The following is a 25,974-nucleotide window of genomic DNA, read 5'->3' as shown; positions in this document are numbered from 1 at the left end:
AGACCAAAAGAGTAACTTTTCATAGATAGCTACTAAACAAAAACATCAGATTACTGGACATTATTGCAACAGTATATTTATACTCAGTTTGATATACTTAAACATCACAGCCTATACATACAGAGTGTGAGGACATCCAGAAGAGTAACATGACACCACCTGAACTGACTGCCTTTTACCATTCATAGTGTGTACTTGTTTTTGTTACTTGGTATTTGAACATTTTTGTGAAAATGCTGTAAAAGTACAATATCACTTGAAAGGATGAAGGCCTTAAGTCAGTCAGACTACATACCCTGATAGATGGTGTGAAGTCAAAAGTAGGTATAAGATGAGTATTGTTCTTATCTACAATTTGAGATACTTTTTATTTCCATCTTATGCTGCTTACAGTTTTTCTCCATTATTATAATGCATGGAGCAATACCTGGTACACACATTGACACACACACACACACACACACACACACACACACACACACACACACACACACACACACACACACACACACCACAAGTAGGGAGGTACTTTTGTGTCTTTATTTTGCAACCAAACAGAATAGGTTTGCAATCAAAAAATGTTTTACTGCAAGTAAAATACATTTGTGATTAAAATGCAAATCCAAATGTTTTGTTTTCAAATCCAAAAGTTTTGCTTGCCATTGAGATGAATCTCGTAGACAGACGCTGAAAGATGTAAGACATGTCTCTATTAGCCAGTCTCAATCAGAGTGACAGCTTGGCAACATCCACAGTTAGTAAATGAGAGAGGGAGTTTCCATGAAGAAGAGAATCCATGGAGAAGACACAGCAGAAGTGGAGAGGACAGAAAATCAATAGGCAGGCATGCGGACTATGGGCTTTTGGTCCAATGGGACATGTTTTGAACTACTGGGGTTTCGTGCCTTTGGACCAATGGGCAGTCCCCATGATGAGTTAGTGACTAGATTATTGAGCTAAGCTAGCAGCTACAGGCTGACATAATAATATGTATTTTTTAAACCCTTACAACATCAAAGATCAATAAACAAAAGCAATCTACATACACCAGCTCAAACATAACATTCTTGCTATTAGTAAGATAGAAATTATGTGTAAACATACCTGTGCATTGATTCTCTGTCTTCTCCATGGACTTCAAAACTCTCTCTCTTGTTAACTACCTGTACTACCTGATGTCTTACATATTTCAGTGAAGGTGCCGCTCACGAGATTCAGCTAAACAGCAAGCAAAACTTTTGGATATGCAAACAAAGCTTTTGGATTTACAAAAGTTTTTGATTTGTATTTTAATCACATTAAATTTATTTTATTTGTAATAAAACATTTTTTGATTGCAGTGTTGATAGTTTTGCTCTTAAATCTACTTTTTGATTAACCAAACCAATTCTGTTTGATTGCATAATAAAGACACAAAAGCACATTCATACTCAAATCCAGATTATTCGTAAATTAAATCATAGCTGGATTGGAAAATCCAGATGATGATTAACAGCTTGGTGGTTGTGTGGAATCACCAGATTTATCTTTGGTGAAGAGATAGAGTCTGATTATTTGAACCTTCTTCAAAAGACAGTCCAGGTAACTACTGTGTTTGTATTTATTCCTACAGGATGGAGGACAGACAAAACAGTGCTATACCTGACAGACATGAAGGATGTGAGTGTTGGGACTATGACTAGTTCAAAGTGCGATTGTGACGTGAAATATACAACTAGTTGAGATTGTGTCTGTGGATCCCTTTGAAGTCTGTTTCTGACCAAGCACCAGCAGAGTGAAAACAGCCCTGAGTTAAAACAACACAGGTGGCTGCGTTGTCCAATCATGCATATGAAGGTTTATCAGATGCCAAAATGCTGCACAGTGGTTTGTAATATTCAGACAGGATTTACATCTTAGAAAGTTATGATTGTAGAAACTATTTTATATTTTGTTGTGACAATAGCGAGGTAAAGCATTTAAATACGACATTCACGTTACAAAGGAATCGGACCAGGAATGTGTGTTTGCATGTATGTGATTTGTCAGCACAGCTTCTTGCTGGATGATGTCCCATTGGCAGGGAATTGGACTCAGAATCATAATCATTAAGAGTGCAAAGGTACAAAGGAAGAGTTCAGTTAAAATACTACAAATAAAAGGTCTGATGGTTCAGTTCACAAATAAGTTACTTAAAAATCCCCAGAAATGTCTTGATTTTGTAACTCATTTTTTCATTTACTGTGTTTTTGTAACTTTGTGGACTTTCAGTTCCCTCTAGTCAAGCTGTAGTTCAGCGTTACTCTCCCAGCATCTCCAGTCAGAGTGGAGGCATTGTCATCGCTCCTTCCATCTTCAACTCTAACATTGGCAAAATAAATATCGCAACGTCCCAAGATGCCAAAGGTAAATATATAAATGGAGTGAGTAAATGTAAATTGGATTTGGGCTCTTCTGATGTTTTTCTTCTTTTCAAAGTATCAAACCACATCACTGCAGACATTGGTGGTGCTCTGCAGCCCCAAAGTGAGTCCTTTTTATTTCCCCTGACTTTCATCACATTTAGATACAGCATTCACGTTACAAAGGAATCCACCAGGAATGTGTGTTTGCATGTACTGTATGTGATTTGTCAACACAACCTCTACCTGGATAACGTCACGTTTCATTGCAGCAAAAGTTGAGCTAGGTTCAACTTTTTTGCTGGACTAGCCTGCGTTGTGTTTCTGGAGCTCACTGTGTTGCCAGATTGCCTCCATTCATGAATGACAAGGCTGTGTTTTTTAATAAAGAGCTAATGTCTGAAGGTCTGAACACAGCCTTAAAAAGTATCAGGTGTCCATCTTTGTCAAAGCCCCAATGTCAGTGTCAAGCTGGTCTTGGAGATTTCAAACATTCATTTGCACTGTGTATTAGGAACCAATGTGAGCACAAAATCTTTAAAGCAAAGGTTTGACATTTTGTAATATATGCTTATTTGCTGTCTGACAGAGAATTAGATGTTCTGATATATATGTCTCTTATGTCTGTACAGTAAACATAAAGCTACAGCCAGCAGCCAGTTAGCTTAGCTTATCTTAACATAAAATCTTAAAACTCCCCATATAGTGGGAGATCGTTGTTTTTACACAGTTTTTGTCCACATTAAAGAAATGACATAACATGTTAATCGCTAAGCTTTAGAGGTGCTGGTAGGTGGATTTTGGTACTTTTGGAGAGAACCATTTCTTGTTTTTCTCTGTTATATATCATCGTGAGATCAATATTTTGGTGTTTTGGTCTGTTGGTCAGACAAAACGTGACATTTGAAGACATCATCTTGCACTCTGGGAAAATATAACAACATTTTTAGAATTTGCTTGTATTTTCTTCTGCTTTGCACTTATCTATTTTGAATTTTGGGAAAGATGATGTGTTGCCTCACTGCAAGAAGGTCTTCAGTTTGAATCTCAGTAATTTCTGCGTTGAGTTTGGATTTTCGCCTTGTGTTCAAATGTCCAAAGACATGGAGTGATAATGTAAAATGTTGTTGTGCTGACAGTTTGTGCAAAACAAGGCAGTTTGTTCCACTGCAGTGAGTGAAGTAATGGAATAAAAACAAACTTAATGGACACTTCGTAAATCCACTTTAACTTTAGTCTTGGGGTACATTTTTTTGTTCAAACATGTTCTTTAATGTACAGAAACGTAATGCATTCAGTTGAGAAAAACAATTGCCCTGTTTTTCTGAATTAACACGATAATTATCTCAGAATTCTGAGAAAAGTTTTCATGAAAAAAATAAATGTTTCTGAATTAACAAGATACTTCAAAATCCTGACTGCAGTACTGCTGCTGTCTGAATTTCGTTGCGCCTAAAGTAGTGTAATTACGGTAAGAACGACTTCTAAACAAGGCAAAGGTCTTTAAAGATACATATATGCGTTTTCTTTCATGTTCTTTCTGTGTTCTTTTATGAACATAATGCATTGTAATGCCATTTTGACTTCATAGGAGGGTTACGATAAGACTCCTTTTAGTGTCCCCTACAGGCTGCAGAGTTCATTACAGCCACAAGGCGAACAAACACTCTAATAGTTTATCTGTTCTTAGAGTCTTACCAGCAATGGAGCTAAACATGTAAGGTTTGTCCTGAGGGTGGCTTTAGATGAAAATCAAAGGTGTTCATGATCTGGTGATCATGAATGTGTTCAGCAAATTTCAGGGAAATATAATATTACATAATATGTTGTATATTAGTCTAATCTTTCACCTGATTGTGGCACTAGAAAAAAGCACTCAAATTCTCTGGGTCCATGGATAACCGCAGCACATTTTTACTTTATACAGACACTGTGTACGTTTGCATTGTGAAACACAGTTTAGACAGTAATTTTATTCAAGTTCAGAAAGAAATTACATTTTAAAGCAATAGAGTGTGTGACTTATCTAGAAATTAGCATATTTAAATACCTTTCTTTAACACTGGTCCATAGCATGATGTGCTGAGACAGAAACAGAGAGAATGTAAATAAACATTCAAAGAATCTGTCCTTTTCCACAGCATTTGTTCAGCTTTAGACTTGTGGTGGTAAAGGGGAAACAGAACAACCCATTTTCTCCTGTTCAATTCAGGCCAGACTGCCCATTAAATATTGATGTTTCGTTTACCACCTTATTGCTCTAATAATGAATCAAAGATCCACTTCTGGATTTGGATTGTCATGCAGCCTTCAGATAATGTTACAGAATTCTCAGGGGTTGTATTTATGAAAGCAAAAAGATGTATTTTAGGTACATCTATCTGGCATGCTTCAGAAATAAAGTCAGTGTAGAGGAGAAATCTGATCACTGATTTGTTGCTTATACACACAGATTTTAGTAACCAGTACTCTGCATATTAACACATTCCCCATTAACCTGGTTTCTCTGAGTAACCCAATTACGTAAGCACAAGTACGTAAACACATTAATAGATGTTCAAATATATTTTTCATCTCTTTCAGCAGAAATTGATCTGCAGGAGGTTTTAGATGTATATAAGTTCAGTCTGAGGAGGAGATGTCAACATGTGACTGAAGGAGCTGATGAAGCAGGAAATGAAACCTTCCTCAACAGTGTCTACACTGAGCTCTACATCACAGAGGGAAAGAGTAAAGAGGTTAATACCCAACATGAGGTGAGGCAGTCTGAGACAGCTTCCAAGATGGAGACCCTCCCTGACACTCCAATCAAATGCCACGACATCTTTGAAGTCTTACCTGACCAACAGAAATGCATCATCAAAGTCGTTCTGACAAACGGCATCACTGGCGTTGGAAAAACCTTCTCAGTGCAGAAGTTCACTCTGGACTGGGCAGAGGGCTTGGAAAACCAAGATATCAGTCTGGTGATCCTGCTCTCGTTCAGGGAGCTGAACTTGATCAAAGATGAGCAGTACAGTCTTCTAATGCTGATCCATGATTTCCATCCAACATTACAGAAGGTCACAGCAGAGAAGCTCGCTGACTGTAAAGTTTTGTTCATCTTTGATGGCCTGGATGAAAGCAGACTTTCATTGGATTTCAAGAACAGGAAGGTTGTGTCTGATGTCACACAGAAGTCATCAGTCAGTGTGCTGTTGACAAACCTCATTGAGGGGAATCTGCTTCCTTTGGCTCTCATCTGGATAACTTCCCGACCCGAAGCAGCCAATCAGATCCCTATGAGATATGTGGACAGGGTAACAGAAGTACAAGGCTTCACTGACACTGAGAAGGACGAATACTTTAGGAGGAGATTCAGTGATAAAGAGCTGTCAAGTAGAATCATCTCACAAATCAAGACATCCAAGAGCCTCCAAATCATGTGTCACATCCCAGTCTTCTGCTGGATCATTGCTAGAGTTCTGGAGGACATGTTGACCACAGACCAGAGAGGAGAGATGCCCAAGACCGTTACTGACCTGTACTCTGTCTTCTTGCTGGTTCAGACAAAGAGGAAGATGCACAGCTATGATGAGGGACACGAGATGACTCCACAGAAGCTGATGGAGGCTGACAGGGAAGTTCTGCTGAAGCTGGGGAGGCTGGCGTTTGAGCAACTGGAGAAAGAAAACATGTTCTGCCAAAAAGACTTCGAGCAATGTGGTCTCACAGAGGCATCGGTGTTGTCAGGATTTTGTACAAAGATCTTCAAAAGAGAGAATGTGATTTTCAAAAAAACAGTCTACAGCTTTCTTCATTTGAGCGTTCAGGAGTTTCTGGCTGCAGTCTATATGTACAATTGTTACACCAACAGCAACACAGAGGTACTGGTGGACTTCCTGGGAAAAAAACACAGTGACTTATCCCTGGATGTCTTCCTGATGGGAGCCATGGATAAATCTCTCAGAAGTGAAAGTGGCCATCTTGACTTGTTTGTTCGCTTCCTTCATGGCCTCTCTATGGAGTCCAACCAGAGTCTCTTAGGAGGCCTGCTGGGTTGGAAAGAGAACAGTCCAGGAATCATCAAGAGAACCATCAACAAGCTGAAAAAGAAGAAGACCAAAATCTCTCCTGACAGAAGCATCAACATCTTCCACTGTCTGACAGAGATGAACGACTGCTCAGTACATCAGGAGATCCAAGAGTTTCTGAAGTCAGAGAGCAAATCAAAGAAACTCTCTGAGATCCACTGCTCAGCTCTGGCCTCCATGCTGCAGATGTCAGAGAAGGTTCTAGAAGAGTTGGACCTGAGGAAATTTAAGGCATCGCTTGAGGGAAGACAGAGACTCATCCTAGCTGTGAGGAACTGCAGAAAGGCTCGGTAAGTCCAGATGTGATTAACATTATAAATCAGTTTAGATAAGTAGTTTAATTCTTCAAATATAAATCAAATATAAAAATTCTTATTATTGCTAAAATAGTGCTCTACTTGTTTATAGCTGAAATACTATGTTAGTTTTATGTAGGCATAGATGTTCTTGAGCTGTTTCAAATGCTGTGAGTACAAATAATGTTGATTTTTCAAGTGGTTGTTTTTATAGCGATTAAGTTAATGGACATAGTTATTCTATTTATTTTTATTAATTATTGGATTTTACCATTTTTTCTTCTATTTATCTTCTATTGGGTGATGGAGGCATCACTCAAACCTGGTAAAAGAAATGAAGGACTTTAGAGGTTGTGGTTGAGGTTTAATCACAGCAGCATTTTATCACAACATATATCAGTATTTTACATTCATAAGTGAATGCAGTTAAGTTATTACATGACTAGGTTCTGCAAATAATATATAATAAGACAGGCTGTTTTTTACCACTATGATTAAGAGTTTAAAATAAGATGTGTATCATTTTCCAAAGGCGATTTTTGGAGACAGAGAAAATTGCTTTAATCACTTTTTTCTTAATTACTTCTGAACCATTTAATAGCGAGCATGAAGGATTAGCTAATCAGCAAACGGATTCAGTAATATCAGTTAAACAACAATATCTGAAGTTTGCTAACATTAACCAACATTAGCCTCCGTAAGCTACTGGTCATACAAGACAAAACGAATGGCACTTAATTAGTTTCAAAACCCACACACATAAAAAACAGGTGCATACACGTGATATGAGCACCCAGAACAGTATCCCTGAATGGAAAAACCATCCTCACAAGACAGCATTTCTGCTCCACATGCACAAATGTGGTCCTGTGAGCACGGGGCTGTGGCAACTGTGAGCTCGACCCTCCCTATGCACTTGCAACTGCTCAACACACGTTCGCTTGTCAAGTTGACTTTCAACACTTTGGAGATGGGGATGGAATAAACAGTCCACTCCTTTGATTGTTCACTTAGAATACTGACCATGACCTTTGATTGGCTGTTTGGTTTGATCACTGACACAGACAAAGATGGGCAGTTGCATAAGAAACATAAATAATGATATGTAGTGGCTGATTCTCCATTTTTCACCACTTGCACTTGAAAAAAAGTGTTAGCCATTGTGGAAAAAGCCATAATGCTGTTTAAACCCATTTGTGTGAAACATTTATTTTTCTTATGAAAATAGAAAAAGGGCAATATTTTTTTTAAATTTATTTATATGTGCTTATATCATATGCACACATCTGGTTTTTATGTGTGCGGGTTTTGAAACAAATGAAATACCATTAAAAACCTGAGTGTGTTGAACCAAGCAATGGTGCCTTTTATTTCTCATTCTCATTCCTTTTATTTTAAAAAGGGAAGTCGAATTACATGGTCTTGTTTTAAGTCTTTCTTACATTCTGTTCGTCACAGAAAGAAACTCTCTGGTGTTTTTTTTTCGTTAGTGTAGAGAAAAGTAGTAGAAGAAAATGCACAGAGGTCTGATAAATATAAAAGAGCAGAATAGTAGAATTCAGACTGTTTAAAGAGATCTGAATCAGTTTTTCAGATTGTCAGAAGAGAATGTTGACAACTAAACATCATGTAGTCATCTGTCATCCACATATAAATATTTAATTACATTATTTTTAATTATGTACAGTTCTAATATTGACAAGCCATTTTTTTGATTTGTGTATGTCAACAGTCACTAAGTTTTCCTGATTATAGATGTTTACCTGACAGCAGCAGGTCGCTAGCAAAGAGAGGTGATTTTTCTAAACTGTAGCTGTTCATTGAATTGATCTAAGTAAAAATATCCTGGAGTCAAATTAAAACAGTGAACAGTGAAAATGGTTTTCTAATCAGGATGGCATCATGCTAACTGGATACAGACATCGAATCAGATCACACTTACCAAATGTGCACATTATGGAAGCCTCAATGTAACTCAATTTTTTCTCCCTTCATCTGCAAGATTAAAGCAAAACAAAGATTAAAAGTCTGCAGGTATGAGAGAGAGTGATAAGAGTCATTGTTTAATTCAAGCACAGTAAGATATAATTAGCTAAACTAGGAGTGCTCTGGTAAGTGACTGGTTAACAGCCAAAATAGACCAGGCACGGACATGGCATGACACATCTGCCACAGCATGGCCACATCAGAGCATCATTATAATCACCTGAAGCTGCTACACTGACCACAGAAGCCATGCATACCCATGGGGGTGTTGCGTGACTCATCTCTATTTTTACATGGCCAGTCTATTTTTTTTTCTCTACAAGTGGCTACACTGTCCTCCAACAGGAAAAACTGCATAGAACTCTGTAAAAAATTAGTACAAACTGTTTAAAAGTGGTTAGAATGAATACCTCATTGTACCAGAGGCAATGCAATGCAAATGTGTATTCATGATCTTGTAGTTAAAATGATCTAATTAATTCAGTACCAGTTAATATAGCCTACACTTCCAAACCCTGTGTAACCAACTGCATTATCACTTGGCAAAATTCAACATCCATGCAGTGACGGAGACGGAGTTGGTGTAGCAGGTAGAAAATTCCACTCTGCCTCGCCTACGTGACATGCCACGTCTGTGCCTTGTGTATTTCAGCTGAAAGATGCATGACATATAACCACAAAGTCTGAGGTTTGATTCCAGCGGCAGACTTTTGTTGCAGGTCATTCACTTCCTCTCTTTATTGTTCCTGTTATCTCTCAGCTGTTGCTTTCCACTAAAGGAACAAAGTGTCCCAGAAAATGTTTTAAAAAGATTAGCTGAACAACTGATGTTAAGAGCAAATGTTATTCATGATAGGGAATGTCAAACTGTTAAACTTAATCATCAAATCCATTAAGTTAATATATTGTCCTCTTTCATCATAACATATGTTGTAATATGTGTGTCATGACAGACTTTCTAACTGTGGAATCTCAGAGTCTCACTGTGAAATTGTAGCCTCAGCTCTAAAGTCCAACTCCTATCTGAGAGAGCTGGACCTCAGTCTCAACAGACTGCAGGTTTCAGCAGTGATGGCGCTGTGTGCTGGACTGAAGAATGCACACTGTAAACTGGAGACTCTGAGGTTAGTTCACTGGCAGTAGCTTTGTTGATTTTTTTTCAATACATTCAATTCAAATCATTCACTGAAGTTTCAAATGTTTGGTTCATATATTTTTGGGATTTGCCTGAGCACAAATCTGTAGAATTAAATTTTTTTTTCAGGAATTCAAAATCCACAATCTTGTTTTGTGTAAAAATGATTTCCAGTTTAAACTAATATGTGGCTTCAACAAAGTCAAAGTGGTAATTTTGTACTAAATAATCTGTAACTTTGAATTAGACAAATCAAGTGGGTGTCTACCACTGTCAAAGCCTCATATAAGCTTCAGCTGAACCTATGAACTCATTTCCCACAGAATGTAGCTGTGTAAGGAAGAGACCTCTTCACAGTAAGTGTGGACAGGAAAAATGATTACTGCCACCAATCATGTGTTTTAAGTGCACATACTTACTAAACTACCAAATACAGAAAGAAGGAGGTCATGTAATAAATAATGAACAGGTTTTTAGTCTAACGTCAGATTTCATATTGATCCTCACTAATTACAGACTTAGCTGAGTTCAGCAGCATTTTATGAATCAATGTTGACATGAATATGTGTCTGAATGTTGTGGTGACATTTGCATGATGTCTGTAGAAGACTGGCATTATGATGATCAGCAATAACACAATGACAAAGTCATTCATTTTAGAGAGAAGCTCCACATTTAAAACCTGAACACATCTGATTAGATTATAAATTGATTTTTATCTACATCATTTAATCTTTATTCAGACTGAGGGACTGCGGTCTGTCAGAGATCAGCTGTGCTTCTCTGGCCTCAGCTCTGAAGTCCAACCCCTCCCATCTAAGAGAGCTGGAGCTGAACTGCAACAAGCTGCAGGATTCAGGAGTGAGCCTGCTGTGTGATTTTCTGGAGAGTCCAGACTGTAGACTGGAGACTCTGGGGTCAGTTCACTAACTGTTACTATTGTTGATTCAAGATTTAAGATTCAAGATCCTTTTATTGTCATTCAGCAAAACATCAGTGATGCAAAGCAGAACAAAATTACGAGCATTGTACCATTAAAAACATTAAAAACACAGATAAATAAAAAGAAAAACAGTATATAAAAAGAGAGCTCTATAAATAAATATATCTAACCCCCCCCCACCCCCAAAAAATAAAAAACATAACTGAATAATAAATAATTTCTGGACATTGCACAGGTGTGAGGTGTAAGGAATGTAAACATGAAAAAAGGGGGAGAGTTGTTGCACATATGATTGTATATTATATCGCACATACATAAATAAATAATATTGCATATTTGCATAGTAGCTGCCAGGCTGCGGATGAGAGAAAAAGACTAAAAAACACAAAAGCACAGTCAGCGGTGTGTTATTTTGTTGAGCAGTCTGATAACAGCTGAGTAGAAGCTTTTACTAAACCTGACAGTGCTGCTACACAGGCTGCTGTACCTCCTGCCTGAAGGCAAGAGGAAGAACAGTCTGTTGCAGGGGTGAGTGGAGTCTCTCAGGATGCTGGTTGCTTTAGCCAGTAGGCGTTTTTGGGCCAGATCCTCCATAGGTGGCAGTGTGACCCCAATAGTCCTTTCTGCTGTCCTCACCACTCTCCTCAGGGTCTTTCTGTCTGAGGTGTTAGAGTTCTCATGCCAGAGAGAGATAGATACTGCTGGTCAAAACACTCTCAATGGTGCCCCTGTAGAAGGTGGTGAAGATGGATGGATTGAGATGAGCCCTCTTCAGCCTCCACAGGAAATGTAGACACTGGTGAGCCATTTTCACCAGAGAGGAGGTGTGCAGGGACCAGGACATGTTATTGGCCACATGAACCCCCAGGAACTTAGTGTTCTGTACAGTCTCCACAGCAGTTCCATTGATGACGATTGGAGTATGCATGGGCTGTTTCCTCCTGAAGTCAATCACCATCTCCTTGGTTTTTTCAGCGTTCAGTACAAGGTTGTTCCTGTACCAGTCTACAAAGAGTTTCACCTTTGGGTCATCAGGGTGAACAGTAAGGGGCTCAGGACACATCTCTGCGGAGATCCAGTGCTCAGTGAGATGGTGGATGAAGTGTTGTTACCTGCTCGTACAAATTGAGGCCTGTCTGAGAGAAAGTCCAAGATCCAGTTGCACAGTGGATTGTTTAGCCCAAGTGGGCCCAGTTTGTTCACCAGATGCTGGGGGATTATGGTATTGAATGCCGAGCTAAAATTGACAAACAACATCCATACATGTGTGTTCTTTTTCCCTAGGTGTTCCAGGCTCAGATGAAGTGCAGTGGATATAGCATCCTCAGTGGAACGATTTGGGTGGTAGGCAAATTGAAGTGGGTAAAGTGAGGGGGAAAGGACAGATGTGATGTGATCCTTGACTAGTCTTTCAAAACACTTCATTATTATGGGAGTGAGTGCTCCCGGTCGATAGTCATTTAGACTAGTAACTGGGTTTTTTGGGAACTGGGATTGGGCTGAGCGTTTGAAGCATGATGGTATGGTGGCTTGACTCAGGGAGATGTTAATTATGTCTGTTAGGACATGAGTCAGCTGATCCGCACACCCCTTGAGCACGCACCATGGTATCATGTTAGGACCTGCAGCTTTCCATTGGTTGATCTTCCTCAGGGTCCATTGGACATCAGCTGGGTCCAGATGTAGCACCTGGTCATTGTGGTGTGGAGTGGCTTCCATTGCTGGTGTATCGTTAAGTGCTTCAAACCTGCCAAAATAATTGTTTAGGTGGTTTAGGAAGTCAGTGCTGTCATCACAGTCCCGGGGGGCAGACCTGTAATCTGTAACAGATTGGATACCCTGCCACAGTCTCTTAGTGTCTCTATGGTCTTGAAAGTGACTCTGGATCTTTTGTCTGTGGGCTCTTTTTGCCATTCTGATGGCCTTATTCAGATTGGTTCTCGCAGACTTAAGGGCAGTTGCATCACCAGATTTAAAAGCTGAATTTCTTGCTTTCAGCTGGGCTTGAACCTCAGTGGTCATCCATGATTTCTGATTTGCCCATACATTTTTGAATGTAGCCTGAGACAGCCTCAGGGTACTCACTGACATCTGTGATCTGATCTTTTGTGGTAGCCTCTCTGAAGACAGACCAGTCAGTACAGTCAAAACAGTCCTGTAGTGCTGACATGGCTCCCTCCAGCCAGACCCTCACCTTTCAACACGCTTCTTGTGTGGACGCTGCAAGCGTGCGAGATGCAGCAGTTCAGCGACGCACACGCACTGCTGAAGTTCACGCATCCAGTGTGTCCCAGGTGTAAGGGTGAGTGGTTTGCTGATCATTTATGGGGCTGTAGAGGATATTCAAAGCTGCCTTTGTGTCTGCATACAGAGGTATGTAAACAGCAGTTATGACTATGACAGAGAACTCCCTTGGAAGATAAAAGGGATGGCACTTAACTGTCAGAAGCTCAATGTCCGGGGAACAGGGTAAATAGATCCTGTACGCGTTCCTGCACCATCTGTTATTGATGTAAATGCACACACCCCCACCACGGGTTTTGCCACTGAGAGCCACACTCCTGTCTGCATGGAAAGTAGTTAGCCCCTCCATGGTAATGGCATCCTCTGTGACTGAGTCATTCAGCCAGGTCTCAGTGAAAATCAGGGCACAGCAGTCTCTCACCTCCTGTTTTGTTGTTAGGTCCAACCTGAGATAGTCCAGTTTATTTTCCAATGAGCGGAGGCCAGCAGTATCAATGGTAGCGGTGTTTGGCATAGGTTAGCTTTTACCTTGGCGCTAGCTCCGCCATGGGTGCCCTGCTTCTGATTATGCATACACTGCCTCTGCTTCCTTCGAAAGCAGGTAGCGCTGGTGGTAGGTGCTGGTGCTGTGCAGGCCTCTCCCGCTGAACGTAGCAAGCCTTTTAGTAAATCCATGGTGTTTGGGTCAAGAGTTTGTGTTTCGCTGACCGTATGCAGTAACAACATACTTTGACGGTTGTAAATCAGTCTCTCCGCGCAACTCTGGACACTAACAAATTCATTATTGGTGTTTTTATCATGAACCAATGCAGCCACTGCTAACACGGGTGCCACCAGCTTCTTCATGATCTTAATGTTTAACAAATAAACCTAATTTATGTACATACATAGCTTGCATCCATGAAGTTATATTTCTGTTTTCTGTATTTCTTTTTTTTACAGTACAAAATTTAGTCTGAAGTTATAAAGGATCACTGAATCTTAAAGAAACTCTAGACAATTTTAGTCATTAAATTAAATTAATATTTATAATTTTTGATAGAGTCACATCTGTGCACAGAAGATCATCTCAACTAATATCTGTTTCAAATTGATCAAGATCAATATGATCTCCTTCAAGATCTTGAAGGAGATCAAATATTTTTTGGGTTATGTTAATTTTAATGTGTTTTGATGAATAACGTCTGATCATTGGTATTGATCCTTCAGAACTCACACACACACAGAGGAACACAGAGATATCAATTTTGACTCAGTGTTGACATGAATATGTGTCTGAATTTTGTGATGTCATTCGGATGATGTCTGTTGAAGGCTGACATTATGATGATCCACAACAACATCATGACAAAATCACTCTACTCATTTTAGGGAAAAGCTTATTGATGAGGACATAGTAATGTTGAACTACAAATTTAAAACCTGAACACGTCTGATTGAATTATAAATGGAGTTTTATGTACACAACAACAAACAGGAAACCTGGTTTCTGTAATCGGGGTTGAGGATTAGAGAAACATGGTTTCCACAGGTAGATTTCTCCTGCAGAACTCTCTCTCATATATCAGCTTTTTACATGTGAGCATGTGCAGAACAATAGACTGCAGACAGAGAAAGTAACAGAGCAGCTGGATGGAAGCAGAGAACATTACACAAAGTGATGCATCCTTGTATTTAAAATAAATCCATCTAAAGTCCAAATAAAACTGAAACTAACACAAAGCAGCCTGTAGATGTCTAAATAAGTTGTTTTCCAGCATGAACATTTAAATATTTGTTAAATTCAGACACTTTCCCGTTGTGAGGAAAAGCTCTGTTCTCTTCTCACCAATACAGTTCAAATCAGTGAGCCACACCTCTAGAATAAGGTCAGGCTTAGGACAGAAATGTGATTATTGACCTGCTGCATGTACTCAAGGATTTACAGTAAGCAAGTTACTACAGTGAATGTAAACACTGGTTGATGATGACATGGTAATGTTGAACTACACATTTAAAAGCTGAACACATCTGATTGGATTATAAATGGATTTTTATCTACATCATTCATTCTTTATTCAGATTGTGGCGCTGCAGTTTGTCAGAGATCAGCTGTGCTTCAGCTCTGAAGTCCAACCCCTCCCATCTGAAAGATCTGCAGCTGAGTGATAACAAGCTGCAGGATTCAGGAGTGAAGCAATTGTGTGACTTTCTGGAGAGTCCACACTGTAGACTGAGGACTCTGAGGTCAGTCCACTGACTCTGTTACTATTGTTGATCGTAATGTTTAACAACTGAACATAATTTATGTACATACATAACTCACATCCACAAAGTTAATTATTTTTCTATATTCAATTTTTTTAACTGTACAAAGTTTAGTCTGTAGTTAGAAAAGATGACTGATTCTTAAAGAAGATTGTAGAAAATGTCCACTGTTAAATAAATGTTTATAATTTTTGGTTGAGTCATATCTGTACACAGAAGATCCTCTCAACTAATATGTTTTAAATTGATCAAGTTAACTTGTGGAAAGATACATATTTCTATATTCTTTAATGTGTTTAGTGAATATTGGCTGAGCATTCATATTGATCCTTCAGAACACACACACACACAAAGGGACAGAAAGGGAGAGATCAATGCAAGTGTCAAAAGTATTTTTATGAATCTGTGTTGACATGGATAGGTGTTTTAATGTTGTGGATGGATACATTTGGATGATGTCTGTAAAAGATTGACATTATGATAATCAGCAATAACACAGTGGCAAAGTTACTCTACTCATTTTAGGGAAAAGCTCATTGATTGGGGCATAGTGATGTTGAACTACCCATTTAAAACCTAAACACTACTGATTGGAATATAAATGGATTTTTATCTACATCATTAACTCTTTATTCAGATTGAATTACTGCAATTTGTCAGAGATCAGTTGTGCTTCTCTGGCATCAGCTCTGAAGTCCAACCCCTTCCATCTGAGAGAGCTGTATATGAACAACAACGAGCTTCAGGATTCAGGAGTGAAGCTGCTGTGTGATTTTCTGGAGAATCCACACTGTAGACTGGAGACTCTGGGGTCAGTTCACTGACTGTCTGTTACTATTGTTTATTTTAATGTTTAACAAATGAACCTAGTTTATGTAAATACATAACTTACATCCAGTAAGTCATTATTAATTTTTCCATATATATATATATATATATTACTTTGCAAAGTTTAGTCTGGAGTTATAAAAGAAGACTGTTTCTTAAAGGAACTGTAGAGAATGTTCACTGTTAGTTGTTAAAGTAAATTAACGTTTATAATTTTTGGTAAAGAGTCACATCTGTTTACCAAAGATACTCTCAACTAATATCTGTTTCAAGTTTATCAAGTTTAGTGCTGAAGGAGAAATATTTCTTTATTATATTCTTTAATGTGATTTAATGAATAATGTCTGATCATTGATATTGATCCTTCAGAACACATACAAACACATGAGAACACAGCAAGATCAATACAGGTGTTTAAAGTATGAATTTAGTATTTTTTATAAATCAATGTTGACATGAATAGGTGTCTGAACATTGTGGTGACATTTGGATGATGTCTGTAGAAGGCTGATGTTATGATTATGGTGGCCTGCATCTCTGTGGTTGAGGCAGTTTAATCAGCTACCCAAACAATCAAATATGCCCAGAAAGTCTTAGACCGAGGGGGTTGCATTGTTTTACTGAGAGACTTCACTTCACTGTGAAACTGAAACACAAATCAATACAAAAATTTCCATGAATAAAGGCGTTTAAAACATACATCATCTCATAACCAAAATTATCTTCACAGAAATATTGGAATCAGAGTAAGTGCGTATAGACGCCATAAAACAGCATGTATTTTTTTCATTTAGGTTACATAGGCCACAGACTGGAAGCTAAGCTAACAGATTTGCTTCATGCTAACTGAGAAAAGAGCAATTCTAATAATGTACAAAAAGAACAATATTTATGTTCCATAATCACAATAGATGAATAAAGACTTTTAAGATATCAATTTACGGATATGGCCTTCAGTAGCTTCAACATACAGAAGAAAATTTTCTACCATGGACCACAGAAAATGTGAGTAACCTGCAGCACCAGCCACATGCTCCCCTAATAAAGCAAAAGTGAAACTTAACTCTATACTAAAACTGCATTTTCACTCTGCATCACTAGGTGGCACTATTGGACTGAAGAACATGGAATAGATTAATTTACTCCATTGGACATAGCATATAGAGGTTATGACAATGATTATCCACAATAACACAATGACAAAGTTACTCTTCTCATTTTAATGAAAAGCTCATTGATGAGGACATAGTAATGTTGAACTAAGCATTTCAAACCTGAACACCCCTGATTGGATTATAAATTGTTTTTTATCTACATCATTTATTCTTTATTCAGATTGAGGTACTGCAGTTTGTCAGAGATCAGCTGTGCTTCTCTGGTCACAGCTCTGGCATCCAACCCCTCCCATCTGACAGAGCTGCAGCTGAGTGACAACAAGCTGCAGGATTCGGGAGTGAAGCTGCTGTGTGATTTTCTGGAGAGTCCACATTGTAGACTGGGGACCCTGGGGTCAGTTCACACAGTACATACATAACATACTTCCATGAAATTAGTTGTTATTCCATATTTAAATATTTTTTAATGTACAAAGTTTAGTCTGTAGTTATAAACTATGTCTGATTCTTAATGAAACTGTAGAAATGGTTAGTTGTTAAAATAAATCAATGTTTACAATTTTTGGCTGGACCACAAAAGCGGGGCCAGCCCTGAATGTCTGTCCCCAAGTCACTCACTGACTCACTGACTGAGTGAGGAAGACATACCATTGGTTGGCTGAAGGCTGCTTGGGGCAGCCAAGTATCCCAGAATGCATTTTGCACCAATTGGCAGTGATGGCGGAGATTTTGAGCCAATCCAAAAGCTGTTGTAATTTTTGCTGTAGGACTGTTAATATGTAACTTTATTAGGTTTCAGTATTTTTTCAGGCAAGAAAATAACCTTTTAGATTTCCAATATGTGGTCACTTTATCCAAATAATGCCTATTTGGGAATATCAGGAGCACATTTGTGAGGAGCCATCTATCAGGTGAAACTGGCTGGTCATCTCAGCTGCTAGCAGCCCGACTCCTAAGTTGATCAACCAATCAATGTCCATCATCATCCTGGGGTGGACATGATCTGATGAACTGATCTGTGCAGCTCTTTGTTAATTTCTGCTGGCTCTAATGTCTCTGTAGCATTTTGATATATGATATAATTACTTTTAGAATATCAATGTTGGTCTCACTGATAAAATACAGCAATTGTAGCTGCCACACTAGTTTGTCTGAAGGTAAAGTTGAGCTTCATGTTTTTACTGGACAAAACAACAGTGCTGCCTATGGGGCTCTATATGTACAGATATCACCGCATTTCAGTAAAATATAAATGTATTAAAATGAACAGATCAGTCTATATTAAACTTTGTTTTATTTTATTAAGTCACATAACAGTTTGGGTTTGTATTATGGCTACATTACTGATTGAATAGCTGACAATTTACTTGGTGTATTGAGAAAGGTCCTAGTCCTGGTCGCAATGTGTTGCCACTTCGAGTATCTGTCATTTCAAATTGAAAGCCCTCTAGCTTTTCATCCACAGTCCAACCATATACTAGGTTTTGACCAAGTCTCGTTGGAAAAGGGTCACATCTGTATACAGAAGATCCTCTCAACTAATTTCTGTTTACTTGCTGAAGGAGAAATATTTTTTGGTTTACATGAATTATAATGCGATTTAATGAATAATGTTTGTTTACTGATATTGATCCTTCAGAACACACGTTAGTATTTTATTATGAATCAGTTTTGAAGATCTCTGAATGTTGTGGTGACATTTGGATGATGTCTGTAGAAGGCTGACATTATGATGATCCACAATAACAAATAATAATAACAATAATAAAAACTCATTGATGGAGACACAGTAATGTTGAACTACACATTTAAAACCTAAACACTACTGATTGGATTATAAATGAATTTTTATCTACATCATTTACTCTTTATTCAGATTGAATTGCTGCTATTTGTCAGAGATCAGTTGTGCTTCTCTGGCATCAGCTCTGAAATCCAACCCCTCCCATGTGAGAGAGCTGAAGATGAACCAAAACAACTTGCAGGATTCAGGAGTGATGCTGCTGTGTGATTTTCTGGAGAGTTCACACTGTAGACTGGAGACTCTGAGGTCAGTTCACTGACTTTTTGTTACTATTGTTGATCTTAATGTTTAACAATCTAACTTAATTTATGTGCAGACATAACATACATCCATAAAGTAACTTTTTCTTTTTTCATATTTTCATTTTTTTATTGTTCAAAATATAGCTGGCAGTTATAAAGGATGACTCATTCTTAAAGTGAGTTTTTGAATTAATGTTTATATTTTTTGTTAAGGAGTCACATCATACAGAAGATTCTCTCAACTAATATTTGTTTTAAATTAATCAAGTTTACTGGCTGAAGGAGAAATATATTTTTTAGGTTTGTGAATAGTTTTGTTTACTGATCTTGATCCTTTAGGACACACACACACACACAGATGGACACAAAGAGATCAGTGCAGGTGTTTAAAGTATGAATATGGTATTTTTGTTGACATGAATATGTCTGAATGTTGTGGTGACATTTGGATGATGTCTGTAGAAGGCTGACATAGTGATGATCCACAATAACAATGATGGAGTCACTCACACAGCATGTAATAAACTCCTCGACCTCAGCCATGTTTATTTGGGAATTTGAACAATTGTGCAAAAACAGATACTTCCACTGAGAGTTTAATAGATCAGTTTAATTCACTCTAGTTGAATGATTAAACTTGCAAAATATAAAGAGAATAAAGGGCAATGGAACATAAGTGGAAACAGCAGACAATTACAACTCTGCCATCAGAACAGCATGAAAAAACTTTTTCCAATATTATCGCTGAAAGCCACCATAATCCCAGAGTATTTTTCAGAACTATTGAACATGTTGTCAATGGTTCTAAAAAATAATTAATCCCTTGAACATTCATCAGAGGCATGTGAGAACTTTTCAACAATTTTTTAAAGCTAGAATTGAAAATATCAGAAGTCAGATTATACTACAGATTTGTAACTTAAATGTTACCCACCAACCTACAGTCTCATTCCCCTCTTTTGGGTTGATCTTTCTCCAGATGTTGCTGGAGACTATCTGAGAGTTTAAATGCTCCTTATGTCATTTAGATGCTATCCCATCCAGACTCCTTCAAAGAGGTCCTACCAAATATTTGTCCAATTGTTCTCTCCATTATCAACAGCTCACTAGCCACTGGCTGTGTACCATCTTTTTTTCAATAATACTCTTGTGGAACCTCTTTTAAAAACAGTTAAGATGCTTATGTACTCAACAATCATAGACCAGTCTCCAAACTTCCACTTCTGTCAAAGATCTTAGAAAATATTGCATATAAACAATTAACTGCCCACATGAGTCAACATAATATTTTTCCAGTTCCATGTTCCAATCTGGTTTTCGAGAAAAAAAGCAACATTGCTCTTAGGGTGACCGATGATCTCCTCTTTGCTGCTGATAAAGGGTCAGCCCTGATTTTACTTGATTTAAGTTCTGTATTTGATACAGTAGATCATAGTATCTTAATTTACTGTCTTAGAGACATTGTAGGAATTGCAGACATTACTCTTGAGCAGTTCATCTCTTACTTCTCAAGCAGACAGTTGACAGTTAGTCTTGGTAACTTCACATCATATACTGTCCCTATGAACTACAGAGTACCTCAAGGCCCTGTCCAAGGTCCCTTTCTATTCTGTATCTTCATGCTTCCACTCAGCAGATTAATACACAATCATAAGATTTCTTTCCATTGTTATGCTGATGACACAACTTTATGAGTCTGTAAAACCAGGATCCTTCAGCAGTCTGACTTCCTTAAAGAACTGTCTAATGGAAATCAAATGTTGGATGTCTAATAATGTCCTCCAACTCAATGAAGAAAAATACAAAATAATCTTGTTTGGATCAATAAACACATCAGATTTTAGTGATATATTTGTTAACATGTCCCCTCTGTTACGCCTAGTGCCAGAAATTTAGCAGTTATCTTCCCATTCCCATTTAACTAAATTATCATGTCAGTAAGATAGTTCAGTCCTGTTTTTATCAATTTCAAAAATCTGATCATTTCTATCTTTCTCTGACTTGGAGAAAGTTATTCATGCATTTTCTCAAGGATAATTGTAATTCAGTCTTTACCTGTCTGAACAATAAAGCACACGTCTTCAAGTTACACAGAATGCTGCTGCCAGACTATTAAATGGCTAAAAGAAAAGAGAACACAAACCCTCATTTAAGCCTCTTTGCAGTGGCTTTCAATTAAGGATTCAGGATTGATTCTAAGGTTTTACTCATTAATTTTAAAGCACTATATAGTCTAGTTCCAGCATACATTTGTGAGGTTTTGTGCCCCTATTTACCTCCACGCAACCTCAGGTCTCACAAAAAAAGTCTGCAAACAGTCCCCCCATCTAGACTTAAAACTAAAGACTGTGCTTTTTCCTTCAGGGCCCCAAAACTCTGGAATAGTTTTCCTGTTGAAATTCATCTTGCAACATTTTTTAAATTGCTATTAAAATGTCATTTTTATAAACTTGCTTTTCTGCAATCATCTATCATTTGTCCTATTATTGTTATTGCTTTTTGTTGTTTTCTGTTGTTTGATCCATCTGATTGGATTATGAATGGATTAATATCAACATCATCTTTTTTTTTCAGACTGAGTCACTGCAGTTTGTCAGTGGTCAGCTGTGCTTCTCTGGCCTCAGCTCTGAAGTCTAACCCCTCCCATCAGAGAGAGCTGGAACTGAGTGGAAACAACCTGCAGGATTCAGACATGAAGCTACTATCTGACCTTAAGGAGAGTCCACACTTTAGACTGGAGACTCTGAGGTCAGTAGAGAGCTAAAGTCAGTCCATGCTGGTTTCAGCAGTATTGTTTTAAACACAGTTAGTATCAAAGCAAAGATCCAGTATTTCCTTGTGAAGCTCCAACCGTGACTGCTTTCTTCAAAGAAGCTGAGAAGAGAATGGTGACAGAAAGACAGAGAAAGAGAGAACAGTCAACCAATCAGATCAGCCACATGCTTGTTGGGATCATATGTTTGAAGTGCTGTGAAAAAGATTATTGTTGTCATGTTCATGTCTGCAAGAAATAAAGCTGGGCTACAGCTGACAGCCTTACAAGATCAGGCACAGATTAAGAATGCAGAGGCCCCTGGGCACAAAATCTTGGAGACCGCCCCACTGCTCCACACATGTGCAGTCCAGGTTTTCAATTATAGTTTTTCAACATAGGCTACTATCTGTTGGAAACACCTGTAGTTTATACAGGATTTACACTGACAGGCTACAGCCTATGATCACAATCTGAAGGACAATATCAACACCAGTAGATATCTTCTATCATACAGGATTTACAACACATGACTGCAACAATACTTTCCTGGGTCAGCAGGAACAATATCAGCGCATTATCATACAGTGTAGCTCAATGGCATATACAAGCAACATGAAGCAACAAAACACAGCCAGCAATAGTGACCACAACCATCTTTTGATAAATGCAGACATGTGGAGCAGCAATAAACAGTACATATAGGTCAAATACAATAATCACTATGTTGATCTTGATGAAATGTTAAAAGATGCAGTTATAGGTTAGTAAAATGGTAATATACACTCAACACACAAGCCTGCAACACAGAGTTTAACGACTACAGAACGAATACAGAAAAACATACTAAGTTAATAAAATACTATACCATAAAATAGCCTACCTATGTCTATGGATTTACTCAGCTTTTAAGGCTTAAACAGGATATAAACAGACAGGCAGATCTTATTATGTGAGTAGGCTGATAATAATAAATGCATTGTTTGATTTTGAAACAGTAACCTTAGGGATGAACGCTGGATGCTAGGATGAACTTGACACGCTTGTGGGGTGAGAGAAAAATCTCTTACTACACAAGCATGTCATCCCAGTGCTCCCCAGCACCCTGCCATCACTTTTCTGCCAGAGAAAGACCCTTTATGGACACACGCCTTTATGTTGTTGTCATTTAGCCATGCAGTTAAATCAATGAATTTTATTTTATGAAAAGCATGCTCCAATGTTTGTTGTCCATGATGTTTGAAGTGTCTTTTGTGTCAATTCCCATGGTCACCAGCTGACCTGACCTGACCTGACACAGTCAGCAAACGAATCATAATATTTTTCTTATTTGCAAATAAAGTAACTCTGCATTGATTGATTTGTATTTCAACACACACACAATCAATTTATTTGATTTTCAAAAAAAGAAAAAGCAAAGCCAGGATGAGGCCACAGTTGGTGGAAGTTTAGAGGCCCCCTAGAGGTCAGAGGCCCCTGGGCACCGGCCCAATCAGCCCACTGGATAATCTGTGCTTGTATAAGGTGTATAGAGACAGTGGTTCTCATTCATCAAAATGTTGTACCATTAAATCTGATCTGAGTTTATGTGAATATTAATGTTGTTCTGCTTATGTATGCAGGAAATAAATCTGGATTACAGCTGACAGCTTTGCAAGATGTAAAGAGACATTGGTCCTCATTCATCAAAATGTTGTACCATCAAATCTGATCTGAAATTGTTTATTCTCTGATTTCAACACTGAAGAATTGATCAGTTCATCTTTGTCAAAGCTCTAAGATCAGTCTGACTGGAGCCTGCAAATCACTGGCTCTGATTTCACAGAACCATCATTAAGTTTAGTAACCATGTGGTCTTTATACAGACCAGACCCTCTGCTGAAGTCCACAAATCACAGCAGGTGTTTAGATGAGAGCTCTGGCTGATCATTATGTGATGATTTCATAGTAGGAAAGATCTTCAAATCCCACAGAGGCTCTGAAGCTTTTAAACTTTTATAACAGTTCACATGTATCAACAGTAAATCCATCAGTGAACTGAGTGAATGTCTCTGTTTCTGCAGTGATGGTGTGTTCATGACTCTCAGCAGTTTATTTCCTCTGTGTACTTAAGTGAAATCTGCAGAGTAAACAGACTTGATGCCAAAGTCTCTGCAGGTCTGTGAGCTTGGAGCTCAGTGTGTTCACTCCAACACGTTAACATGAGAGCTGAAAGGAAGCTGGCTATGCCACACAGCTGTTTCACTTCTTGTCTGAACAGGACTTAAGTCCCTGCTGCTCTTTATACTGGATGTGCTGCATCACTGACTGACAGTTGATGAAGTGCTCCTCACTGAACACTGATTTATGACTTCTGTGGTTTCTCCTCTCATCAGATGGTGACGATCTTTGCAAGAGAGTGAGTGTACATCCAGGAGTATGTGTTGAGAGAGGATCAGCTGTATTCTCATGATCCAGAGAGTTTGAAGCAGCAGCAGCAACTTGTGTGAAGAGAGGCTCTGACTGGACTATGTTACTGGGAGGTAGAGTGGAAAGGAGAGCTTCATCCAGCAATGACTGACAGGGGAATAAGAAGAAGTGGAGATGACTCTCAGTGCTGCAGTCTGAACTCATCTTAGAACAGCTCCACTGTCAGACACAAAGCCAGGTCCACCATGACCCTGGTGTGTTCCTCTGGATCTGACAGAGTATCATCAGTGTATCTGGACTGCTCTACTGCTTCTCTGTCCTTCTACACAGTCCCTGCAGACACACCAAGACTCTCCACTCAACCACCTCCTTCACCCTCCACCTGCACCTGATCTGGATTATCTTCACCAGGAGCTTGTCTGGAAAGGTTTCTGAAATCATGTCTTTGGCACTATAACCATTAATTTACAGTACTTATTATGGTGTAATCTGTCTGAGCTAGTGTAAATATTACAGGCACTGCAGTAGCTTTGTGTTGTAGCACCACCATGTGTAATTATGCAGTGTTGCAGCATAATATTTCTCTCATGCTACAGGTAAATTCAAGTGTCATTCAATATTAGTGCTAAATTTCTGTACTTTTGTTGTTTTTGATATATCATATTATATTTTATATATATATTATATTCCATTATATTCCATGTCTTACCTGTTTCCTATATAACAGACATAATGTACGGGCCTTTTGACTATTCCAGTTTTTTGAATTTACACCAACTGCTGGATGCACTTAGGACTAAACTTTCTCACTCCACAGCTTGTTCAATCTCAGCTCTTGGTGTAAGCATTTGCATTATTACAGTAAATGCATTAATGAGTCTACTGCCTTTGAGTTTGCCAACTTGTATTATTGGAGAAGAGATTACAGCCCATGAACATATTCCTGTTCATATCGACTGTTAGTGTTTGAACCAGCATTGTTGGACTAGTTCTTATATTTAGACAATTTTTGCTGCAACACAATTCAATATCATCCAAGAAGACATTGTCATATGCCACGGTAACTTCCAAGAGTTTTGACCTCTGTAAACTTGTATCTGTTACTCAAACTGAACTTCATGGATTGTATTTCATCGTCTCACTTGTAACTGAATAAACACCTTGCATGTGTTTTTTATTGGAATACCTGGTAAGTCATCTAACAATTATGGATACATTTGTGTGGAGACAAATAAGTTTTTTGTCATTCAATGGCTGAATGAAGACGAGTGAAAAACAAGAAGTGATTTAATATTATTTAAATGAGATTGAATTAGATTTCATTTTTATGCCCCCCACCTTCCAAGTAATCACATAGCCAGCTTCCATTTCTTTCTTTATTAAGATCCCCATTAGCACCAGCATAAGCATTGGCTTAAGCTGTGAATTATCGGTTAGAAATATCCGTATGGTGACTTTTGTTTTTAAATTCTAGACCTTACTACCATTCAATCTGTGTTTAAATATTGTCTGCTCTAAT

The 25,974-nt window shown here is 38.3% G+C and overlaps 1 protein-coding gene across 1 annotated transcript; it reads left to right on the top strand.

Moving 5' to 3' along the window:
* The first annotated feature begins 1,613 nt into the window (after positions 1-1,613).
* On the top strand, positions 1,614-25,583 carry LOC122972983 (NACHT, LRR and PYD domains-containing protein 12-like). The gene is made up of 12 exons (XM_044340428.1): positions 1,614-1,659; positions 2,251-2,385; positions 4,965-6,744; positions 6,926-6,948; positions 9,713-9,860; positions 10,615-10,788; positions 15,120-15,284; positions 15,943-16,116; positions 17,469-17,642; positions 19,125-19,298; positions 21,869-22,042; positions 24,422-25,583. The coding sequence occupies exons 1-12, from the start codon at positions 1,614-1,616 to the stop codon at positions 24,426-24,428; spliced, it is 3,174 nt and encodes a 1,057-aa protein (XP_044196363.1). The 3' UTR covers positions 24,429-25,583.
* Positions 25,584-25,974: the final 391 nt, after the last annotated feature.

The sequence above is a fragment of the Thunnus albacares genome, chromosome 21 (genome assembly GCF_914725855.1).
Source record: "Thunnus albacares chromosome 21, fThuAlb1.1, whole genome shotgun sequence".
NCBI lineage: Eukaryota > Metazoa > Chordata > Actinopteri > Scombriformes > Scombridae > Thunnus > Thunnus albacares.
This window is presented reverse-complemented; position numbering and strand designations above follow the sequence as displayed.